General features: G+C 41.6%; 2 protein-coding genes across 3 annotated transcripts; one reads left to right on the top strand and one right to left on the bottom strand.

Moving 5' to 3' along the window:
- Positions 1–75: 75 nt before the first annotated feature.
- LOC128178831 (zinc finger protein-like 1 homolog) lies at positions 76–14867 on the bottom strand. 2 transcript variants are annotated; one of them, XM_052846192.1, is made up of 8 exons: positions 14816–14867; positions 3676–3780; positions 2898–3018; positions 2321–2514; positions 1656–2016; positions 1535–1564; positions 1207–1330; positions 76–967 (listed from the first exon to the last, which is right to left on the bottom strand). In XM_052846192.1, exons 2-8 carry the CDS (start codon positions 3775–3777, stop codon positions 775–777), a joined length of 1125 nt encoding a protein of 374 aa, XP_052702152.1. In that variant the 5' UTR covers positions 3778–3780; positions 14816–14867; the 3' UTR covers positions 76–774. The 2 variants fall into 2 exon arrangements, with proteins under 2 accessions (XP_052702152.1, XP_052702153.1); XM_052846193.1 differs by lacking the exon at positions 1535–1564.
- A 226-nt stretch (positions 14868–15093) lies between these two features.
- LOC128177073 (uncharacterized) lies at positions 15094–20338 on the top strand. The gene is made up of 9 exons (XM_052843596.1): positions 15094–15198; positions 15913–16067; positions 16163–16239; positions 17280–17405; positions 17800–17877; positions 18116–18209; positions 18474–18550; positions 18987–19054; positions 19179–20338. Exons 1-9 carry the CDS (start codon positions 15111–15113, stop codon positions 20318–20320), a joined length of 1905 nt encoding a protein of 634 aa, XP_052699556.1. The 5' UTR covers positions 15094–15110; the 3' UTR covers positions 20321–20338.
- The last annotated feature ends 1343 nt before the right edge of the window (positions 20339–21681 follow it).

The raw sequence follows: 21681 nt of genomic DNA, 5'->3' as shown, positions 1-21681 counted from the left end.
ATATACATGTTGTCATGAACAAGCTCTCTTCAACATTTTTTTTGTTTATCAACAAAGTAAAATGCAATTTTTTTTATACATTTATTAACCTTAAAACATATTTTTCATACATAAACAATCTTTTTAAATACAATTCAGAAATTTTAAAATATGTTCATCATAATCACACCAATAAAGCAATTCTAATATTACTGGCATTTATTTGGAATAAATAATAATTGCACTGATAACGTAATAAAATTAAAACCAGCTTAATATACAAATAACCCTTTATAAAATAATACATGTATAACATATTGTGTAACATTGAATGGAAATTCAGGTTTAAGTTAAAGTACAGCACTATACATATCTATTTGAGTTAATATCATCTCACATGCAGGTCATCTTTGACAAAATAAAATGCAATATTTGTTTTCCATGATAGCAACATATCACAGTACATCAATCAGATGGTGAATATTAGATGGTATAACTTATAATGGTCCGTGGGTCAACCATGTACACGAATATTCATGATTTAACATTTTAAATCTACAATCCTTAAGTTACAAAGCAAAGCCTTAAAACAAATGTATACAGATAACAAACATTTGAATGTCTTACAGAATACAATGTACTTTCAAAATAACTATTAGTGCATAATCACATCTATTCAGATGTCAAACCATCAATAGTTTTAAAATAATTCAGTTTTTACAGATTCACAAATATTCTCTGAAATTATTTAAACATACACCAATTGTAAATGAATAAGAATAACACAGTCACATATCAGTCCATGATTTCATCCATCACTCTAACTTGGGGATTTCCCAAAAAGGGGTCCTCGTCAATGCCGCTTCGACCTAGTTTTGAAAATATCACAATGATTGTCAAAAAGCCTATAATTCCTATTACTAAAACCACCAGAAACTTCTTCCTTATGGACATTGGATCCTTCTTTCCATGTTTGCCTTCTCTTGACCTAAAATGTAAAAAATAACAAATAATAACACAGTAATTAATGTTGAACAATATGAGTCTTCTAATCTAATGTAACGGTTACTGTTTTTTACAATACAGTGATTTTCTTGAATAATTTTAATTACATGAATTGTAAAATGCCTAAGTCATTTTATCAGTACATGTGCCTTTTGACAGTTCTCTCTTTCATTTTGACAAAAGTATTTGATAACACATAACTTCAACAGCTGCTTTACTTACTTTAGCCATTTTGTTAGCCATTCCATGGCCGATCGTCTTCTATACTTGTTTTCATCATGGTCAAGGGATGTATTAAATATGGAACTTGTGTCTTCTTTAGTGGAATCAAACAACTTTCTGGGATCTGAAAATTAAGATAAAATTTACAAAAACATGCAAATATATCTTACCAGGTATTCATAGTTCTGTTGATTAAGATGATTGGTTACAGTGAATAAATTTTAGGGTGAAGGTGTAAAAATTGGGAATTTTGGTAGAATAGTCTAAATATTCAATGCTGGGTTTCATGTCAGGAAAAAATATGTGCACACTGGTCCAAAATTCTTACCACCATTTCTCTTCATATTTTGAGACCTGCCTGTTAGAATTTTAATTTTTATAAAAAATAATTAATTCTAATAGTTGAAAATTATTAATGTTTAATGAGTCAATCCCTCATTGTAACGTACCTCCAAAGGCGAGTTTGTCCTGTCCCCTCACTGAGGTCCCCTCGTCCACACTGATCACACTATGTTGATTGGGAGGAACGTGGGCGCTGGGTCTGTTGTAGTTAGGAGTTGACATTGGAGAGTAGGGGGTCCCAGACTGGGGATTCGGTGAGGCTCCCAGGGGGTAGGGAGATGCAGCAGGTGTGTTTGAGAATCCTGAAGAGTTTGGTAATGTCCCATGATTCTGAACAATTTGAGATTTCTGAGGAGTGCTATGAGTCGGTAGAACTGCTTCTGACTTTATTTGAGAGCCCTCACTGCTCTGTGAGGTGGGTAGTTGTGTTTGTGGGGGAGGCAATAAAGGTTCTTGTGGTTCATCAATCTAAACAAAAATGTAACATACAGCGATATGATTCAACTTTAATCAGTAATCATTGCATGTACTTACTGTTCAGTATCAAAGAATCAAACTTTTTATGTTTGTATAATTGTATTTCACATCTTTTTTTTTTTTATCAAAACATGCATGTATGTATACATATTAGTATACATGTATTAAGCTACTTCCATTATCACTGATACATAGAAAACAAATATAAATGATGTTTATTCTTATATTCTATTCATCAACTAAAAAAATAAATGCATGTGTATTGGTGTACTACAAATAGTGGTGGATGACTTACCAGGGGTAAACCAAGACCTGCTCTGGCCCAGTTGACAGTGGACAGGAGGGTCTTTAGTTTGTCTGACACAGGGGACACCATGTTCTGTGGGGGGAAGATCCCTGCATTACAGGTGGGACAGGTGTAGCCAGCGGGGGCTGTGTTAGCAGGAAACTGCTGGGCATAATGGTTCAGACAGGGCCAATGGAATATATCTGTGACAAAAAGGGCAGTGTTAACCTTTGAAGCAGAAATATCAGCATACTAATGTATATACTGTATATTAATTAGTATTATGTATATAATCATGTTTATTATCAGCAGACTTTGCATTGTCAATAATCAAATTTTCTTTGGCATGATAAGATACTTATATACTGGCTCAACAGCAACTATTTCCCTCAGCTCTGCCTTGGGAAATAGTAGCTGTCTCAGGGGACAACAATAAACTTGCTATTCCTCATGGCCAGCTAATAGGAATATAATGTACCTGCAACTATACACTTGAACATGTAGAGAGGTCTGATATGGTACTCACTGGGGTTATGTGCCATATTTCATTGTACTGAAATTTACATGATTATATTAATGTACTCACCATAACAAGTCAATCTGACACAGTCTCCATACTGCTCATCACTCAGTACATTGTTACATAGTTTACAGTTAGGGTTGTAATCACTGTCCTGTAACCACTGCAGATATGACTTGATTACACACTGAAAAACATATTAACAAACAAACTGAAAAATAGAGACAATTTGAAGTGTATTCATCAAAAATTTCTTAAAAGAAATTGAATTTAAAAAATACGTAAATTTTGGGCGCTCATGCAAATGGCGCTTTGGCTTTGGGGGAGTTACCCGTACAGGGGGAGGAATACAATGGTCAGACCGGTTTCAATACAGGCACCAGATAGCTCAGTTGGTAGAGCATTTGACTTGAAAATCAGATGGTCTGGGATCAAATTCTAATCTGGTCTGCCATTATTTCTCCCATCCTGATACACCTAGAGGTAACTGGGCAGACTACCCTATTTGTTTACAAATTTGGGGTATTTTTTGTATCTTATTGTTACAGAAGGAGAATCGCTACAAAAAGTGTTGCAAAATGATTTTATCAATCAAAGCATGTGTGTGATCAGGACTCCACACATTTCCTTAAACTTACACCGGCAAAAATTGGGTGGGCTGGGTTAATGTCTACGGCAAAGTTTCTAACAGTGTTTGCTATCTATGAACTTTTCCCTTTTGTTATGATCATTGAACATATATTGGAACTAAACCTAGTTATAGCCCGTGCATGGAATGACTCCACAAAAACGCATAATTAACATGATTAAGTGACGTTTGTGATTTACAATTTCAACAATTTACCTTTGCATGATTTGCCACAAGACAGTTCTCACAAACATTTACTCTATGTTCGAAACAAAATAGGTTGGTCACTTTCTTTTTGGGGCATTTACAGAGCCCCATCTTGAGGTATAGAATAGGGTACTTTTTATATCCTATAACCAGGCACTATAACCAGGATGTGCGCATGCGTGAACCAACTTTCCATCGGGATCGGTAAACGATTGGGAGGAAATTCGAAAGCTATTTGGAGGAACTTCGAACTGATATATGTGCAATTTAAAAATGCGATTTTTATATGAAAAATATGATCAGAAGTGATAAAAATGTTATGTACATTAGATTTTACACCAAAAAATTAAATAAATAATTGAGAGAACAATCAAAATCAATGTTACAGGAAAACAACAGGCACTTAGCATCGGAGGGGGGGGGGGGTTGGAATGGGGGCAGGGACACGGGACTGCCCCCCTCCAGCACACGTTTTCTCGCAGCAAATATTTTTCTTGAATTTACTTATAAAAAAGTAAATTAACATACAGTTGCAACCCCCCCCCCCCCCCAATGTTTTTGGGACCATGTAAAAATTGAAATGAAAGAGAGGAAATAAACTGTGAAATTGAAGTTAAAGGTACACTTAGCCCCCTACCCCCACGGATTAGGATTTTCAATTATTTAAAAAGTATTTTTGAGTTGGTTTTTTTTTTCAAGGCAAGATTGGATGAGTCTGCCCTCAACCCACTTTGCTACGATGCTAGGTGCCTGAACAAAATATCATGGTTTCATTACATACATGTATGCTAGTATAAAGACTTTATGTAAACCAATATTATCTCGTGCATTGTTCCATTCACCAGGTTCTACAAACACCTTAGTCCAAAATAAATAAAAAATGCAAGACTAGGAGGGGAAGAAAGAAGAAATCTATTTTCCTTTTTTTTTTTACTCAGGAGCTATTTTGTTGGGGGGGGGGGGGGTATTAGGGGTGAACATGTCACTGACCCCTTGTAGATCTACCCATGACCTATCACCAGGGTCTGTATACACAAAACCAGGGTCAGTATACCCATCATCATGGTCTCCAGGGTCAGAGTACGTATCACCAGAGTCTGTGTGCCCATCACCAGAGTCTGTACACCCATAACCAGGGCTAGTATACCCACCACCAGGGTCTCCATACCTATCACCAGGGTCAGAGTACGTATCACCAGAGTCTGTGTGCCCATCACCAGAGTCTGTACACCAATAACAAGGGTCAGTATACCCATCACCAAGGTCTCCATACCTATCACCAGGGTCAGAGTACGTATCACCAGAGTCTGTGTGCCCATCACCAGAGTCTGTACACCCATAACCAGGGCTAGTATACCCATCACCAGGGTCTCCATACCTATCACCAGGGTCAGAGTACGTATCACCAGAGTCTGTGTGCCCTTCACCAGAGTCTGTACACCAATAACAAGGGTCAGTATACCCATCACCAGGGTCTCCATACCTATCACCAGGGTCAGAGAACGTATCACCAGAGTCTGTGTGCCCATCACCAGGGTCTGTACACCCATAACCAGGGCCAGTATACCCATCACAGGGTCTCCATACCTATAACCAGGGTCAGAGTACGTATCACCAGAGTCTGTGTGCCCTTCACCAGAGTCTGTACACCCATAACCAGGGCCAGTATACCCATCACCAGGGTCTTCATACCTATCACCAGGGTCAGAGTACGTATCACCAGAGTCTGTGTGCCCATCACCAGGGTCTGTATACCCATAACCAGGGCCAGTATACCCATCACCAGGGTCTCCATACCTATCACCAGGGTCAGAGTACGTATCACCAGAGTCTGTGTGCCCATAACCAGGGCCAGAATACCCATCACCAGGGTCTCAATACCTATCACCAGGGTCAGAGTACGTGTCACCAGAGTTTGTGTGCCCATCACCAGAGTCTGTATACCCGTAACCAGGGTCAGTATACCCATCACCGGGGTCTTCATACTATCACCAGGGTCAGAGTACGTATCACCAGAGTCTGTGTGCTCTTCACCAGAGTCTGTACACCCATAACCAGGGCCAGTATACCCATCACCAGGGTCTCAATACCTATCACCAGGGTCAGAGTACGTATCACCAGAGTCTGTGTGCCCATCTCCAGGGTCTGTATACCCATCACAGGGCCAGTATACCCATCACCAGGGTCTCCATACCTATCACCAGGATCAGAGTACGTATCACCAGAGTCTGTGTGCCCATCACCAGAGTCTGTACACCCATAACCAGGGCCAGTATACCCATCACCAGGGTCTTCATACCTATCACCAGGGTCAGAGTACGTATCACCAGAGTCTGTGTGCCCATCACCAGGGTCTGTATACCCATAACCAGGGCCAGTTTACCCATCACCAGGGTCTCCATACCTATCACCAGGGTCAGAGTACGTATCACCAGAGTCTGTGTGCCCATAACCAGGGCCAGAATACCCATCACCAGGGTCTCCATACCTATCACCAGGGTCAGAGTACGTGTCACCAGAGTTTGTGTGCCCATCACCAGAGTCTGTATACCCGTAACCAGGGTCAGTATACCCATCACCGGGGTCTTCATACTATCACCAGGGTCAGAGTACGTATCACCAGAGTCTGTGTGCTCTTCACCAGAGTCTGTACACCCATAACCAGGGCCAGTATACCCATCACCAGGGTCTCAATACCTATCACCAGGGTCAGAGTACGTATCACCAGAGTCTGTGTGCCCATCTCCAGGGTCTGTATACCCATCACAGGGCCAGTATACCCATCACCAGGGTCTCCATACCTATCACCAGGATCAGAGTACGTATCACCAGAGTCTGTGTGCCCATCACCAGAGTCTGTACACCCATAACCAGGGCCAGTATACCCATCACCAGGGTCTTCATACCTATCACCAGGGTCAGAGTACGTATCACCAGAGTCTGTGTGCCCATCACCAGGGTCTGTATACCCATAACCAGGGCCAGTTTACCCATCACCAGGGTCTCCATACCTATCACCAGGGTCAGAGTACGTATCACCAGAGTCTGTGTGCCCATCACCAGAGTCTGTACACCCATAACCAGGGCCAGTATACCCATCACCAGGGTCTCCATACCTATCACCAGGATCAGAGTACGTATCACCAGAGTCTGTGTGCCCATCACCAGAGTCTGTACACCCATAACCAGGGCCAGTATACCCATCACCAGGGTCTTCATACCTATCACCAGGGTCAGAGTACGTATCACCAGAGTCTGTGTGCCCATCACCAGGGTCTGTATACCCATAACCAGGGCCAGTTTACCCATCACCAGGGTCTCCATACCTATCACCAGGGTCAGAGTACGTATCACCAGAGTCTGTGTGCCCATCACCAGAGTCTGTACACCCATAACCAGGGCCAGTATACCCATCACCAGGGTCTCCATACCTATCACCGGGGTCAGAGTACGTGTCACCAGAGTTTGTGTGCCTATCACCAGGGTCTGTATACCCGTAACCAGGGTCAGTATACCCATCACCAGGGTCTTCATACTATCACCAGGGTCAGAGTACGTATCACCAGAGTCTGTGTGCCCTTCACCAGAGTTTGTACACCCATAACCAGGGCCAGTATACCCATCACCAGGGTCTCCATACCTATCACCAGGGTCAGAGTACGTGTCACCAGAGTTTGTGTGCCCATCACCAGGGTCTGGATACCCATAACAAGGGTCAGTATACCCATCACCAGGGTCTCCATACCTATCACCAGGGTGAGAGTACGTATCACCAGATTCTGTGTGCCTATCACCAGGGTCTGTACACCCATAACCAGGGCCAGTATACCCATCACCAGGGTCTCCATACCTATCACCAGGGTCATTATATCCATCACTAGAGTTTATGTGCCCAACAACGGGGTCTGTACACCGATCACCAGGGTCAGTATACCAATCACCCGGGTCTCTACACCCATAACCAGGGTCAGTATACCCATCACCAGGGTCTTCATATCTATCACCAGGATCAGAGTGCGTATCACCAGAGTCTGTACACCCATAACCATGGTCAGTATACCCATCACCAGGGTATGTACACCCATAACCAGGGTCAGTATACCTATCACCAGGGTATGTACACCCATTACCAGGGTCGGCATACCCATCACCAGGGTCTCCATACCTATCACCAGGGTCAGAGTACGTATCACCAGAGTCTGTGTGCCCATCACCAGAGTCTGTACACCAATAACCAGGGTCAGTATACCCATCACCAGGGTCTCCATACCTATCACCAGGGTCAGAGAACGTATCACCAGAGTCTGTGTGCCCATCACCAGGGTCTGTACACCCATAACCAGGGCCAGTATACCCATCACAGGGTCTCCATACCTATAACCAGGGTCAGAGTACGTATCACCAGAGTCTGTGTGCCCTTCACCAGAGTCTGTACACCCATAACCAGGGCCAGTATACCCATCACCAGGGTCTCCATACCTATCACCAGGGTCAGAGTACGTGTCACCAGAGTTTGTGTGCCCATCACCAGGGTCTGGATACCCATAACAAGGGTCAGTATACCCATCACCAGGGTCTTCATACCTATCACCAGGGTGAGAGTACGTATCACCAGATTCTGTGTGCCTATCACCAGGGTCTGTACACCCATAACCAGGGCCAGTATACCCATCACCAGGGTCTCCATACCTATCACCAGGGTCATTATATCCATCACTAGAGTTTGTGTGCCCAACAACGGGGTCTGTACACCGATCACCAGGGTCAGTATACCAATCACCCGGGTCTCTACACCCATAACCAGGGTCAGTATACCCATCACCAGGGTCTTCATATCTATCACCAGGATCAGAGTGCGTATCACCAGAGTCTGTACACCCATAACCATGGTCAGTATACCTATCACCAGGGTATGTACACCCATAACCAGGGTCAGTATACCTATCACCAGGGTATGTACACCCATTACCAGGGTCGGCATACCCATCACCAGGGTCTCTATACCTATCACCAGGGTCAGAGTACGTATCACCAGAGTCTGTGTGCCCATCACCAGAGTCTGTACACCAATAACCAGGGTCAGTATACCCATCACCAGGGTCTCCATACCTATCACCAGGGTCAGAGAACGTATCACCAGAGTCTGTGTGCCCATCACCAGGGTCTGTACACCCATAACCAGGGCCAGTATACCCATCACAGGGTCTCCATACCTATAACCAGGGTCAGAGTACGTATCACCAGAGTCTGTGTGCCCTTCACCAGAGTCTGTACACCCATAACCAGGGCCAGTATACCCATCACCAGGGTCTTCATACCTATCACCAGGGTCAGAGTACATATCACCAGAGTCTGTGTGCCCATCACCAGGGTCTGTATACCCATAACCAGGGCCAGTATACCCATCACCAGGGTCTCTATACCTATCACCAGGGTCAGAGTACGTATCACCAGAGTCTGTGTGCCCATCACCAGAGTCTGTACACCCATAACCAGGGCCAGTATACCCATCACCAGGGTCTCCATACCTATCACCAGGGTCAGAGTACGTATCACCAGAGTCTGTGTGCTCATGACCAGGGTCTGTACATCCGTAGCCAAAGTCAGTATACCCATCACCAGGGTCTCAATACCTATCACCAGGGTCATAATGCCTATCACCAGAGTCAGAGTACGTATCACCAGAACTGTAAACATATCACCTGGGTCATTATACCTTTTAGTAGGGTCAGTGTTCGTAGTACTAGGGTCTGTGTGCCCATCATCATGGTCTGTATATTCATAACAAAGGTCAGTTTACCCTTCACCAGGGTCTTAATACTTTTCACCAGGATAGTGTACGCATCAATAGGGTCTGTGTGCCCATCACCAGGGTCAGTATACCTAACACAACAGTCAGTGCACTTATCATTAGGGTTTGTATATCCATTACCTGAGTCAGGTAATACTGACCCTGTTGATAAGTAGAGTGACCCTGGTGATAGGTATACTGATCCTGGTGAAGATTACACATACCTTGGTGATACGTACACTCATGACCCTTGTGATAGGTATACTGACTCAGGTGATGGTTATACTTACCCTGGTTATAGATTTCGAGATTCTGGTGTTATGTATGCTGACCTTATAATATCTACACTTTTGTGTATAACGACTCTGGTGATGGATACATACTGACCCCTGTGATTGGCTACAGACCCTTGTGATACGTACACTGACTCTGTCGCTAGGTATACTGACCCTGGTGATAGAGAATGTGATAGATATACTGGTGATAAATGTACTGACTCTTGTGATAGGTATACTGACCTTGGAGATGGGCCCTCAGACCCATGGATGCGTACACTGACACGGCCGTTAGATAAACTAACTTTGGTGATAGGTAATAGGTACAGTTATCCTGGTGAAAGTCTACTGATCAAGGTAATGGATGTACAAACCCTGATATTAAGTGCACTGACTGTTGTGATAGATATACTGACCCTAATGATGGGCACACAGACCCTATTGATTCGTAAACTATTCCTGGTGATAAGTATTTAGACCCTGGTGATGGGCATACTGGCCCTGGTTATGGGTGTACAGACTCTGGTGATGGGCACACAGACTCTGGTGACACGTACTCTGACCCTGGTGATTGGTATGATGACCCTGGTGATGGGTATACTGACACTGGTTATGGGTGAACAGACCCTGGTGATGGGCACACAGACTCTGGTGATACGTACTCTGACCCTGGTGATAGGTATGGAGACTGACCCTGGTTATGGGTGTACAGACCCGGGTGATTGGTATACTGACCCTAATGATGGGTGTACAGACCCCGTTGTTGGGCACACAAACACTAGTGATGGATATAATGACCCTGGTGATAGGTATGGAGACCCTGGTGATGGGTATACTGGCCCTGGTTATGGGTGTACAGACCCTGGTGATAGGCACAGAGACTCTGGTGATACGTACTCTGTCCCTGGTGATAGGTATGGAGACCCTGGTGATGGGTATACTGACCCTGGTTATGGGCGTACAGACCCTGGTGATGGGCACACAGACTCTGGTGATACGTACACTGACCCTGGTGATAGTTATGGAGTCCCTGATGATGGGTATACTAACCCTGGTCATGAGTGTACAGACTTTGGTGACTGACACACAGACTCTGGTGATACGTACATTGACCCTGGAGACCCTGGTGATGGGTATACTGACCCTGGTCATGGGCGTTCAGACCCTGGTGATGGGCACACAGACTGGTGATACGTACACTGACCTTGGTGATAGCTATGGAGACCCTGATGATGTGTATACTAACCCTGGTCATGCGTGTACAGACTCTGGTGACTGACACACAGACTCTGGTGATACGTACATTGACCCTGGAGACCCTAGCTGGTGATGGGTATACTGACCCTGGTCATGGGTGTACAGACCCTGGTGATAGGCACACAGACTCTGGTGATACGTACTCTGACCCTGGTGATAGGTATGGAGACCCTGGTGATGGGTATACTGACCCTGGTTATGGGTGTACATACCCTGGTGATGGGTATACTGACCCTGGTTAGGGGAATCTGGTGATACGCACTCTGAACCTGGTGATAGATATGAAGACCCTAGTGATGGGTATACTGACCCTGGTTATGGGTGTACAGACCCGGGTGATTGGTATACTGACCCTGGTGATGGGTGAACAGACCCCGTTGTTGGGCACACAAACACTAGTCATGGATATAATGACCCTGGTGATAGGTATGGAGACCCTGGTGATGGGTATACTGGCCCTGGTTATGGGTGTACAGACCCTGGTGATAGGCACAGAGACTCTGGTGATACGTACTCTATCCCTGGTGATAGGTATGGAGACCCTGGTGATGGGTATACTGACCCTGATTATGGGCGTACAGACCCTGGTGATGGGCACACAGACTCTGGTGATACGTACTCTGACCCTGGTGATAGCTATGGAGACCCTGATGATGGGTATACTAACCCTGGTCATGAGTGTACAGACTTTGGTGACTGACACACAGACTCTGGTGATACGTACATTGACCCTGGAGACCCTGGTGATGGGTATACTGACCCTGGTCATGGGCGTACAGACCCTGGTGATGGGCACACAGACTCTGGTGATACGTACACTGACCTTGGTGATAGCTATGGAGACCCTGATGATGTGTATACTAACCCTGGTCATGAGTGTAAAGACTCTGGTGACTGACACACAGACTCTGGTGATACGTACATTGACCCTGGAGACCCTGGTGATGGGTATACTGACCCTGGTCATGGGTGTACAGACCCTGGTGATAGGCACACAGACTCTGGTGATACGTACTCTGACCCTGGTGATAGGTATGGAGACCCTGGTGATGGGTATACTGACCCTGGGTATGGGTGTACATACCCTGGTGATGGGTATACTGACCCTGGTTATGGGACTCTGGTGATACGCACTCTGAACCTGGTGATAGATATGAAGATCCTGGTGATGGGTATACTGACCCTGGTTATGGGTGTACAGACCCGGGTGATTGGTATACTGACCCTGGTGATGGGTGTACAGACCCCGTTGATGGGCACACAAACACTAGTGATGGATATAATGACCCTGGTGATAGGTATGGAGACCCTGGTGATGGGTATACTGGCCCTGGTTATGGGTGTACAGACCCTGGTGATAGACACAGAGACTCTGGTGATACGTACTCTATCCCTGGTGATAGGTATGGAGACCCTGGTGATGGGTATACTGACCCTGGTCATGGGCGTACAGACCCTGGTGATGGGCACACAGACTCTGGTGATACGTACACTGACCCTGGTGATAGCTATGGAGACCCTGATGATTGGTATACTAACCCTGGTCATGAGTGTACAGACTCTGGTGACTGACACACAGACTCTGGTGATACGTACATCGACCTTAGAGACCCTGGCGATGGGTATACTGACCCTGGTTATGGGTGTACAGACTCTGGTGATAGGCACACAGATTCTGGTGAGACGTACTCTGACCCTGGTGATAGGTATGGAGACCCTGGTGATGGGTATACTGGCCCTGGTTATGGGTGTACAGACTCTGGTGATGGGCACACAGACTCTGGTGATACGTACTCTGACCCTGGTGATAGGTATGGAGACCCTGGTGATGGGCATACTGACCCTGGTTATGGGTGTACAGACTCTGGTGATGGGCACGCTGATTCTGGTGATACGTACTCTGACCCTGGTGATAGGCATGGAGACCCTGGTGATGGGTATACTGACCCTGGTTATGGGTGTACAGACTCTGGTGATGGGCACACAGACTCTGGTGATACGTACTCTGACCCTGGTGATAGGTATTGAGACCCTGGTGATGGGTATACCGGCCCTGGTTATGGGTGTACAGACTCTGGTGATGGGCACGCTGATTCTGGTGATACGTACTCTGACCCTGGTGATAGGTATGGAGACCCTGGTGATGGGTATACTGGCCCTGGTTATGGGTGTACAGACTCTGGTGATGGGCACACAGACTCTGGTGATACGTACTCTGACCCTGGTGATAGGTATGGAGACCCTGGTGATGGGTATACTGGCCCTGATTATGAGTATACAGACCTTGGTGATGGGCACACAAACTCTGGTGATACGTACTCTGACCCTGGTGATAGGTATGGAGACCCTGGTGATGGGTAAACTGACCCTGATTATGGGTGTACAGACTCTGGTGATGGGCACACAGACTCTGGTGATACGTACTCTGACCCTGGTGATAGGTATGGAGACCCTGGTGATGGGTAAACTGACCCTGGTTATGGGTGTACAGACTCTGGTGATGGGCACACAGACTCTGGTGAGACGTACTCTGACCCTGGTGATAGGTATGGAGACCCTGGTGATGGGCATACTGGCCCTGGTTATGGGTGTACAGACTCTGGTGATGGGCACACAGATTCTGGTGAGACGTACTCTGACCCTGGTGATAGGTATGGAGACCCTGGTGATGGATATACTGGCCCTGGTTATGGGTAAACAGACAATGGTGATGGGCACACAAACTCTGGTGATACGTACTCTGACCCTGGTGATAGGTATGAAGACCCTGGTAATGGGTATACTGACCCTGGTTATGGGTGTACAGACTCTGGTGATGGGCACACAGACTCTGGTGATACGTACTCTGACCCTGGAGACCATGGTGATGGGTATACTGACCCTGGTTATGTGTATACAGACCCTGGTGATAGGTCATGGGTAGATCTACAAGGGGTCAGTGACCTGTTCACCCCAAATCCCCCCCCCCCCCCAACAAAATAGCTCCTGAGTAAAAAAAAAAAGAAAATAAATTTCTCCTTTCTTCCCCTCCTAGTCTTGCATTTTTTTTTATTTATTTTGGACTAAGGTGTTTGTAGAACCTGGTGAAAGGAACGATGCACGAGATAATATTGGTTTACATAAAGTCTTTATACTAGCATACATGTATGTAATGAAACCATGATATTTTGTTCAGGCACCTAGCATCGTAGCAAAGTGGGTTGAGGGCAGACTCATCCAACCTTGCCTTGAAAAAAAAAACCCAACTCAAAAATACTTTTTAAATAATTGAAAATCCTAATCCGTGGGGGTAGGGGGCTAAGTGTACCTTTAACTTCAATTTCACAGTTTATTTCCTCTCTTTCATTTCAAATTTTACATGGTCCCAAAAACATTGGGGGGGGGGGGGGTGCAACTGTATGTTAATTTACTTTTTTATAAGTAAATTCAAGAAAAATATTTGCTGCGAGAAAACGTGTGCTGGAGGGGGGCAGTCCCGTCCCCTGTCCCTGCCCCCATTCCAACCCCCCCCCCCCCCCTCCGATGCTAAGTGCCTGTTGTTTTCCTGTAACATTGATTTTGATTGTTCTCTCAATTATTTATTTAATTTTTTGGTGTAAAATCTAATGTACATAACATTTTTATCACTTCTGATCATATTTTTCATATAAAAATCGCATTTTTAAATTGCACATATATCAGTTCGAAGTTCCTCCAAATAGCTTTCGAATTTCCTCCCAATCGTTTACCGATCCCGATGGAAAGTTGGTTCACGCATGCGCATATCCTGGTTATAGTGCCTGGTTATAGGATATAAAAAGTACCCTTATTCTATACCTCCCATCTTTCTATGTTTTAGTGTTGACAATTTTCACCGGAAGTTTGAACGTGGAGGAAATACTAAAGCACAGACTCGTATATGTACGGAATCCGTATTTTAAAAAAAAATTATGTTCAATTATAATACCTGTAGTAATTTGAGATATATAACATTTAATATAAAATTACAATTAAAATATAATATCCATTTAATTTTCTCTCCAGAAATATGTTTAACTGGATTTTAATAGAGTAAAACGTTTTCACGATTCAGAATTAACCACCACGTGGTTTGTTGACACACACATGGACAGGAGATTAAGATGGCATGTGGAATAGAGTCAGTGTGGAACAATCGATTTTTGCGGCCTCCGCCGGTTATATCTCTGCCTGCTCCATTTATGCAGCAAGGTAAGAAATACAGTTTTATGATTTCACAGACATCTATGCACAAACGACTTACGTACTTATACTTTGTTCTTGGAAAATATTGCACAATACAATCGGGCAATAGCTGAAAACAATAAGTCAATCAGTTATGTCAATGTCAGTTATCTTTTTGGCATATTTCTGTCCACTACATGTATACTATTGAAAGATAGACTGTCGGTGTGCAAGAAAAGTAGGTCAGCTTCTTATTTCTACATGCAAGATAATCATATTTACATGCAAGTTACCAAATCTTTCTTTCTTTTTTTTTTCAAAAATCTGACTTTAATATGTGAACATTTAGTTCCAAGCGTCAGTATAAGACAACATTATTATGTAGACATGCTATTGCAACTTATTTATGTCAGCATGCAAGTTAATAATGTGTTGACATACAACTTAAATATTAACATGTGAGATAATTATATTCAAATCAATATCATGTTCAATATCATTGAAGCTGACATTCAGCTTGGTTGCCAGGATCCAAAAATATTTCTGGAGGGTAGGGTTCTGAGGGTTTTCTATGTTTGTCTTGGGGGGGGGGGGGGGGGGTCCAATACCTATTTACAGTAGCTATTTAAATATATAGATTTAAGCAATTTGAATTTTCCAAGGGGGGGGGGGGGTCAAACTGCTACAGTAATCATCATTCTTGTGGTCCTAGAACTTGTATATATAATTCTTTTTACATAGATAAGGTGAAAACAGTATTGAAGATTTTGAAAGAGATGCAGGAAGACAAAGAGAAACAGGACATTCTCGTTCAGGAAAAGTTTATACTAAGCCGAATTATCTACAAATTGAATGCTCAGTTACGAAGTGAAAAAACTCTACAATGTTTAAAGAGGGTAAGTCAATTCAATATTTTGTATTGTATAATCCTGTTTAATACAATGAAATACTCTCCCATTTTCTGCCATTTTACTGTTTTGTACATTAACAGATAAAGGTGTGCTTGTCCAAGTTGACTGAAATGAAAATGGAGAAAACAGTTGAGGACTACCTTGGCATACTAAAACAGTAAGTGAATAATTCAAAACAATCTTTAAAATGCAGTGAAATTAGAAACAACTTGTGTATTAACTGATATTAATGGGCATCAGTTTTAGTGGATTTTGTAAAATACACTGTTTCAACAATGTTTAAATTAGTGTACAGTTTGGCCCTCAAAAAACAAATTGTTGACATATTTCTAATAGATAGATGATCATTCAGTTGTTTCAAATATCAGTGCAATCTTTCATTCCTACTTGCTAAGTCTGCTGAATATTCAAATGCACGCTATTAGCGTTTACAGATAATTCGTAGACTGCGTGTTTAGTAGAGTACAGTATTTGACTTTATTACCTAATCAAAGGGATTTTGTTGTTCTATTACAAATTAAATATTTTCGTCTATTCTGAACTGCCGGTCAATAGACTGCGATCTATTAGACCGCCGGTCAATAGACTGCGATCTATTGGACCGCCGGTCAATAGTCTGTGATCTATTGGACCGGTAACGTATATCAGAACGCGTGTATATTATAATCTTACATCCTTTCTCAGGGAATGTATATTCCTTTACATAAACGCTGTTTTTTAGTACTTGGTGAAACCCAAATTCAATGTTATCAAAATGGAGTGTCAAATAATCAACAGTTTTAAAGCCTCATATAAGGTAAAAGACTATTTAAAATCTAATGGGTTGAAGACTCCTCCTTCTTTGTGTAACTAATATTAAACTGAGATGTTGTAATGCATGCAACAAGTTTGGTGCATGTAAAAGATGAAAAAAAATCTTAGTATATTGCAAAATGGCATTAAAACCATCTGCAATATGCAAAATGTAAACCCAGAAAACTAAAAAAGGAATAAGGTAATAAAACAATTATTTAATGCTTGAACAGTCAATAGACCAGAATTTTTTCCCTTGGTGCAGGGAACAGCTCAGTATGATCTATTGCCCTCGGCCGTTGGCCTCGGGCAATAGATCATACTGAGCTGTTCCCTACACCTCGGGAAAAATATTCGGGTCTATTGACTGCTCAAGCATTAAATAATTGTATAGTGTTATTTTAGGAGCAATTTGATGGCCAGGACACCTTACCTCCCTTCACAACAGATGATAGAGCACCTGTTGGTCAGGTTGATTGGAGCCAGGTACCTCTACAGACAGACTGCAAACTTCTGCAGCACAGCCTATGTGTATCCTTCATAGCAGACAGCAAGGAGTCTATTAAAGCATGCATACATGCCAACCATCCCTTTTTTTTCAACTTAAAATTTTAAAATATTTTTAAGCTGTTGAAAATGTTAATAACTCTATCATAATGAGAAATGCAAAAAAAAAATCCCAAGCTGTCCTGTTTTTGTTTTGGTATGTGCTCATATGACATTAAGCTTAAGTTAGTCTATCAGTTCAAACCATGAACATCATTTTGTTCAGTTGAAGCTTTAAGAAAAAGGAGAGAGAAATTAAAGCTTTATTTTTCCCAAAAAATCAAATTTTAGGATAACACTTTTAATTTTTTTTATCAGTTGTGAAAAAAGGAACTGCTCTTTTACATTTTCGTTTGCAACATTCCCTGACAATTTGAAGTCATCTGAAACAACAGCTGGCCATTGGTACATTGGTACCTCAGAATCTAACTCTGATGGCTCTCATCAGTAGGGTGTGGTAAGTGTGTGTGCTCTATTACTTGTAGATAGAAGGACTGGACAGTGTAAATAGTTTCTTTATTACTGGTACATTGTATACTTGTACATTTCAAATATTTTCTTTATTGTTCCTTTAATGGATTGTGCAATCTTGTGAGGAAATGGCAATGATTTCTCCATGTGTAATGTCATATTATATCAGATTCGATCTTTGACTTGTTTGATAATTTAGTTTGTTTATTCACATTGGATTGCAGGTTACTGTCGAGAGTATGTTCCAAGTCTTGTGTACAGTGGTATGACAGTATTTACACTTGCCTGCCTACCTTTCCATCAACTTCTCACAGATGGGTCAGTATTTTAAAAAAGACATTCTACCATAAAATTTGGCTTATTTTGTTTGATGTTTTCTAAAGAAGCGAGTTTATCTATTAAAGTGTAACCTGTGCAGAAAAATACTTTTTGGTTCAAAGATGCTGTCGACAGAATTAGTAATAAAAAGTCAATTAGATATTACCGATATTTAACATTTGACTATAAAACATGGATTACAGTAAATACCCGGGTTTTGGGGTTTTTTTAAGTGGTGACTTTGTTGTATATGTTGTTTTGCAGTTACCACAGGGTTCAGTTTTACCCAGCACTATTGCTGAACCAGAAGATGAGTCAGATGAATCGGTCATAAGTAAAAGGTAAGTGTACAAAAAAGAAGGTGTTCTGTTTTTATAATGCAATATCCCTTTCCCGCAATCTTTGAATTTTATAGATTCTTATGGTATGCCTGAAAAAATTGAACTTATGTATCAAATTTGGATTTTTACATTTGTATTGATGACTCTCAGGAGATGCTTGATTTTCATGTAATTAGCACATTTGTGGCCCTTTGTACTTCAATATTGTAAATATTCAGAGATTTTGTTTGAAGTGTGTATATAGCTCTTTTTGATACACATTATTATATTGTTTGAAATTTCCCATGCTAACTATTAGTTTGTTGGATGGAATTATGATATTTTTCTTGATGGCCAAAGTTATATATGAGGCTACTTTTGAAGAACATGTCTTATGTTGTTCTTATAACTATAATTTACTGCTATAGCCTTATCTAGTGTTTTTTTATTTGAGCAGTGCTTCCAGTGAGAGAAAAATTGTAAAGGACAGAAACAGGGAAGAAAAGGGTGATCATTTTCATGAAGGTGAAAGATTTTGAGCAGCTTACCATACTTGATATACAATGTAAATGTATATTACATGTAATTGGTTCATATCTTACCTTTCACTCTCAAATTTGAAAAAAACAACTTGTTTTATATGTTTTAGATGATGACGAGGAAAGAGGAATAAGTACTGACACAGACCATGACCTTGCCACAGAAAGTTTAGCAGGAAATGATGTTTTGGGTAGTAAATTCAATATCCAACAGGAAGATTCAAGTAAAATCAAGAGGAAAAACAGTGTTAGGGTTCGATCTAGGACAGACTCCAACCAGATGGAATCAAGTGAGGATGAAGGGGAAGTTGTTTCAAGAGATGAACAGAGTTTTGGGACCGAGTCCCATCCACTAGTCTTGAGTGAGGACGAAGGACAGCCTGTCACAAGAACAGGCCACATTGAGAAATCAAATTCATCAGTATTCAGTGAAGATGAGGGGGAGCCTGTATCAAGATATAATCCACAGAAGGAAGAGGGTCTTCCACACAAAAGAATGAAAGTCACTGAAGACGAGTCTGAGGGAAATGATGATGAATCAGACAGAACTGTTATTAAAATGGATAATGTAGTTGAATCAGTTCTTGATGAAAATATTGTACAAAACAGTTCTGTTGATGAACTTCTTTGGTTGCTGAGTAACATGAAAATGGCCTCCCAAGAGGAAAGGTGCCTTGTTCAAACATATGTAGAAGCTCTGCGGAAATTGAAAGGCGGGTCTACAAAAAAGGGTCAGAAGAAAAAAATGAAGCAAGCAAGAAAACTCATTACAGAATTGAATGCAGAGCTTGCTCACATTCGAACAACTTGTCAGAAAGAAGGTGCAAACAAAAAAGTGAAAAAACAAAATAAAAAAATAAATAAGCCACCAAGGTCAAATAATGAAGCCATGGAAATGACTGAAACTAAAGCAGGGAAGAAACGGAAATGTGATTTGGACTGTGATGAATCTGACACTATGAAGAAAAAGGGCAAACTAAGCCCAAGATCAGATGAACAAAATGGTACAAAGGTTCCAAATTATTCTTCAGATAATAAGGAAGGATTTTTAGCTATGATAAAACTGTGGCAAAGAGGTCTTCATGAATCTGCTGAAGTGACAGTGAAGGGATTCAAATACAATCTTTGTGATGAATCAAAGAAAAGAAAATTTAGCAAAAAATTAAAGTTTCTCAAACGTCAATTTTTGAATGGAGACTTATCAAAGAAAGAGTGTTTGGATGCTATTCAGTCCTTTTTATCCTCTGTTTGAAAGAGTAAAATAAAAACATAAAACATAAATTACATGTGTCTGTTGAGTTGAGTCAGTTTTTACTTTTTATTTAGCTAACCTGATTGAAGGCTCAAATGAGCTTTTCTGATCAAGTTTGCCTGTTGTCTATCGTTATAGTTGTTTTGATTTTCGCTGTAAATACGTTTTCATCTTTTTCTCCAGAACCCCTGGTGCAATTTTGACAAAACTTGGCACAAAGCATAGGAAGTAAGGAGCCATGAAAGAAGTGTTCAAGATTCAACAGTGCAATTCATTTTCAATTTCTTATTTGTAAATCTAAGGACCAAAACTTTTCCCATAGTATCATGATTGTTTAGACCTCATGCTTTGATTTTTAGACTCAGTTTTTCTCTAGGCTTTGAATATATCAATTTTTTTTCTTTGTATATAATTGCTCATTATGTTGAGTTTGGATGCAATTAACCGTTAATTTTCAAAACTTGTTTTGTTACAATTAATTGGAACTGTTAAAGTAATTTAATTTTTACATCTTCTAATCACATGTACAATATTTTCTCCTCTATTGTGAAAGAAATCCAGTTGTGTATAAACTGTAACGGATAATTCAATTCAATTCATTTACTCTCTCAAAACCTGGCATAAGGTACAAGAGGTATATATATACCGGTATAACATCTTTACATAGACAAACAGTCTGAATGAGCAGAGCTGGCTCATTTTGCATACGGAGGACAGATCTCATAATTTTTGGTAATGAAAATACAGTTATTTTTAAAAAGGTTGGTATCCGTCCAAAGATTAAGGTACTTAATATTTGATTGGACATAGTATTTCCTTGCTAAAAAATCTTTTCTAATTGAAGCTAATGCATTGCATTCTAACAGATAATGAAATTCGTCCCCAATTTGTTATTATTACACAGATTGCAGATTCGTTCATGTCGTTGTAAATTATTCCAGCGACCAACCTCTATCGGAAGACGATGGTTACTTGTTCTAAATTTCACAATAATATTTCTGAATTTTCTAGTTAGTGTATTTAAATATTCTTCACAAACAAACTTTGTTTCAAAAATCCGATATCTGATATATTTACTGGAGTCGTTGATAACCCTGTACCAGTTTTGAAGAAACTGATCTTTAAGCCTTTGATTAATTGAATCACTTGTCCACTTGACACTGTAAAAAAAAACTTGATCCACCTAAATATTACTCATATATAAATACTGCCTGTTTGGGAGGGTAACAGTTGAAATTGACACCCTGAGGAAACCATTGTCAACCGACGCGAAGCGGAGGTTGACAGTGGTTTTTTTGAGGGGTGTCAATTTCAACTGTTATCCTCACAAACAGGCACTATTTATTTTATTATACTGAATG

Source organism: Crassostrea angulata, chromosome 3, assembly GCF_025612915.1.
Source record: "Crassostrea angulata isolate pt1a10 chromosome 3, ASM2561291v2, whole genome shotgun sequence".
Taxonomy (NCBI): domain Eukaryota; kingdom Metazoa; phylum Mollusca; class Bivalvia; order Ostreida; family Ostreidae; genus Magallana; species Magallana angulata.
Note: the sequence above shows the minus strand (reverse complement) of the source record. Positions and strands in the feature narration are given on the sequence as shown.

Coding starts and splice junctions, on each gene's coding strand:
- LOC128177073 (XM_052843596.1), top strand. CDS start 15,111: ATGGCATGTGGAATAGAGTCAGTGTGGAACAATCGATTTTTGCGGCCT. Junction 15,199..15,912: donor TGCTCCATTTATGCAGCAAG/GTAAGAAATACA, acceptor CTTTTTACATAG/ATAAGGTGAAAACAGTATTG. Junction 16,240..17,279: donor TACCTTGGCATACTAAAACA/GTAAGTGAATAA, acceptor GTGTTATTTTAG/GAGCAATTTGATGGCCAGGA.
- LOC128178831 (XM_052846192.1), bottom strand. CDS start 3,777: ATGGGGCTCTGTAAATGCCCCAAAAAGAAAGTGACCAACCTATTTTGT. Junction 2,515..2,897: donor TGTCAGATTGACTTGTTATG/GTGAGTACATTA, acceptor TTTTTGTCACAG/ATATATTCCATTGGCCCTGT. Junction 968..1,206: donor TGGCTAACAAAATGGCTAAA/GTAAGTAAAGCA, acceptor TTTACATTTTAG/GTCAAGAGAAGGCAAACATG.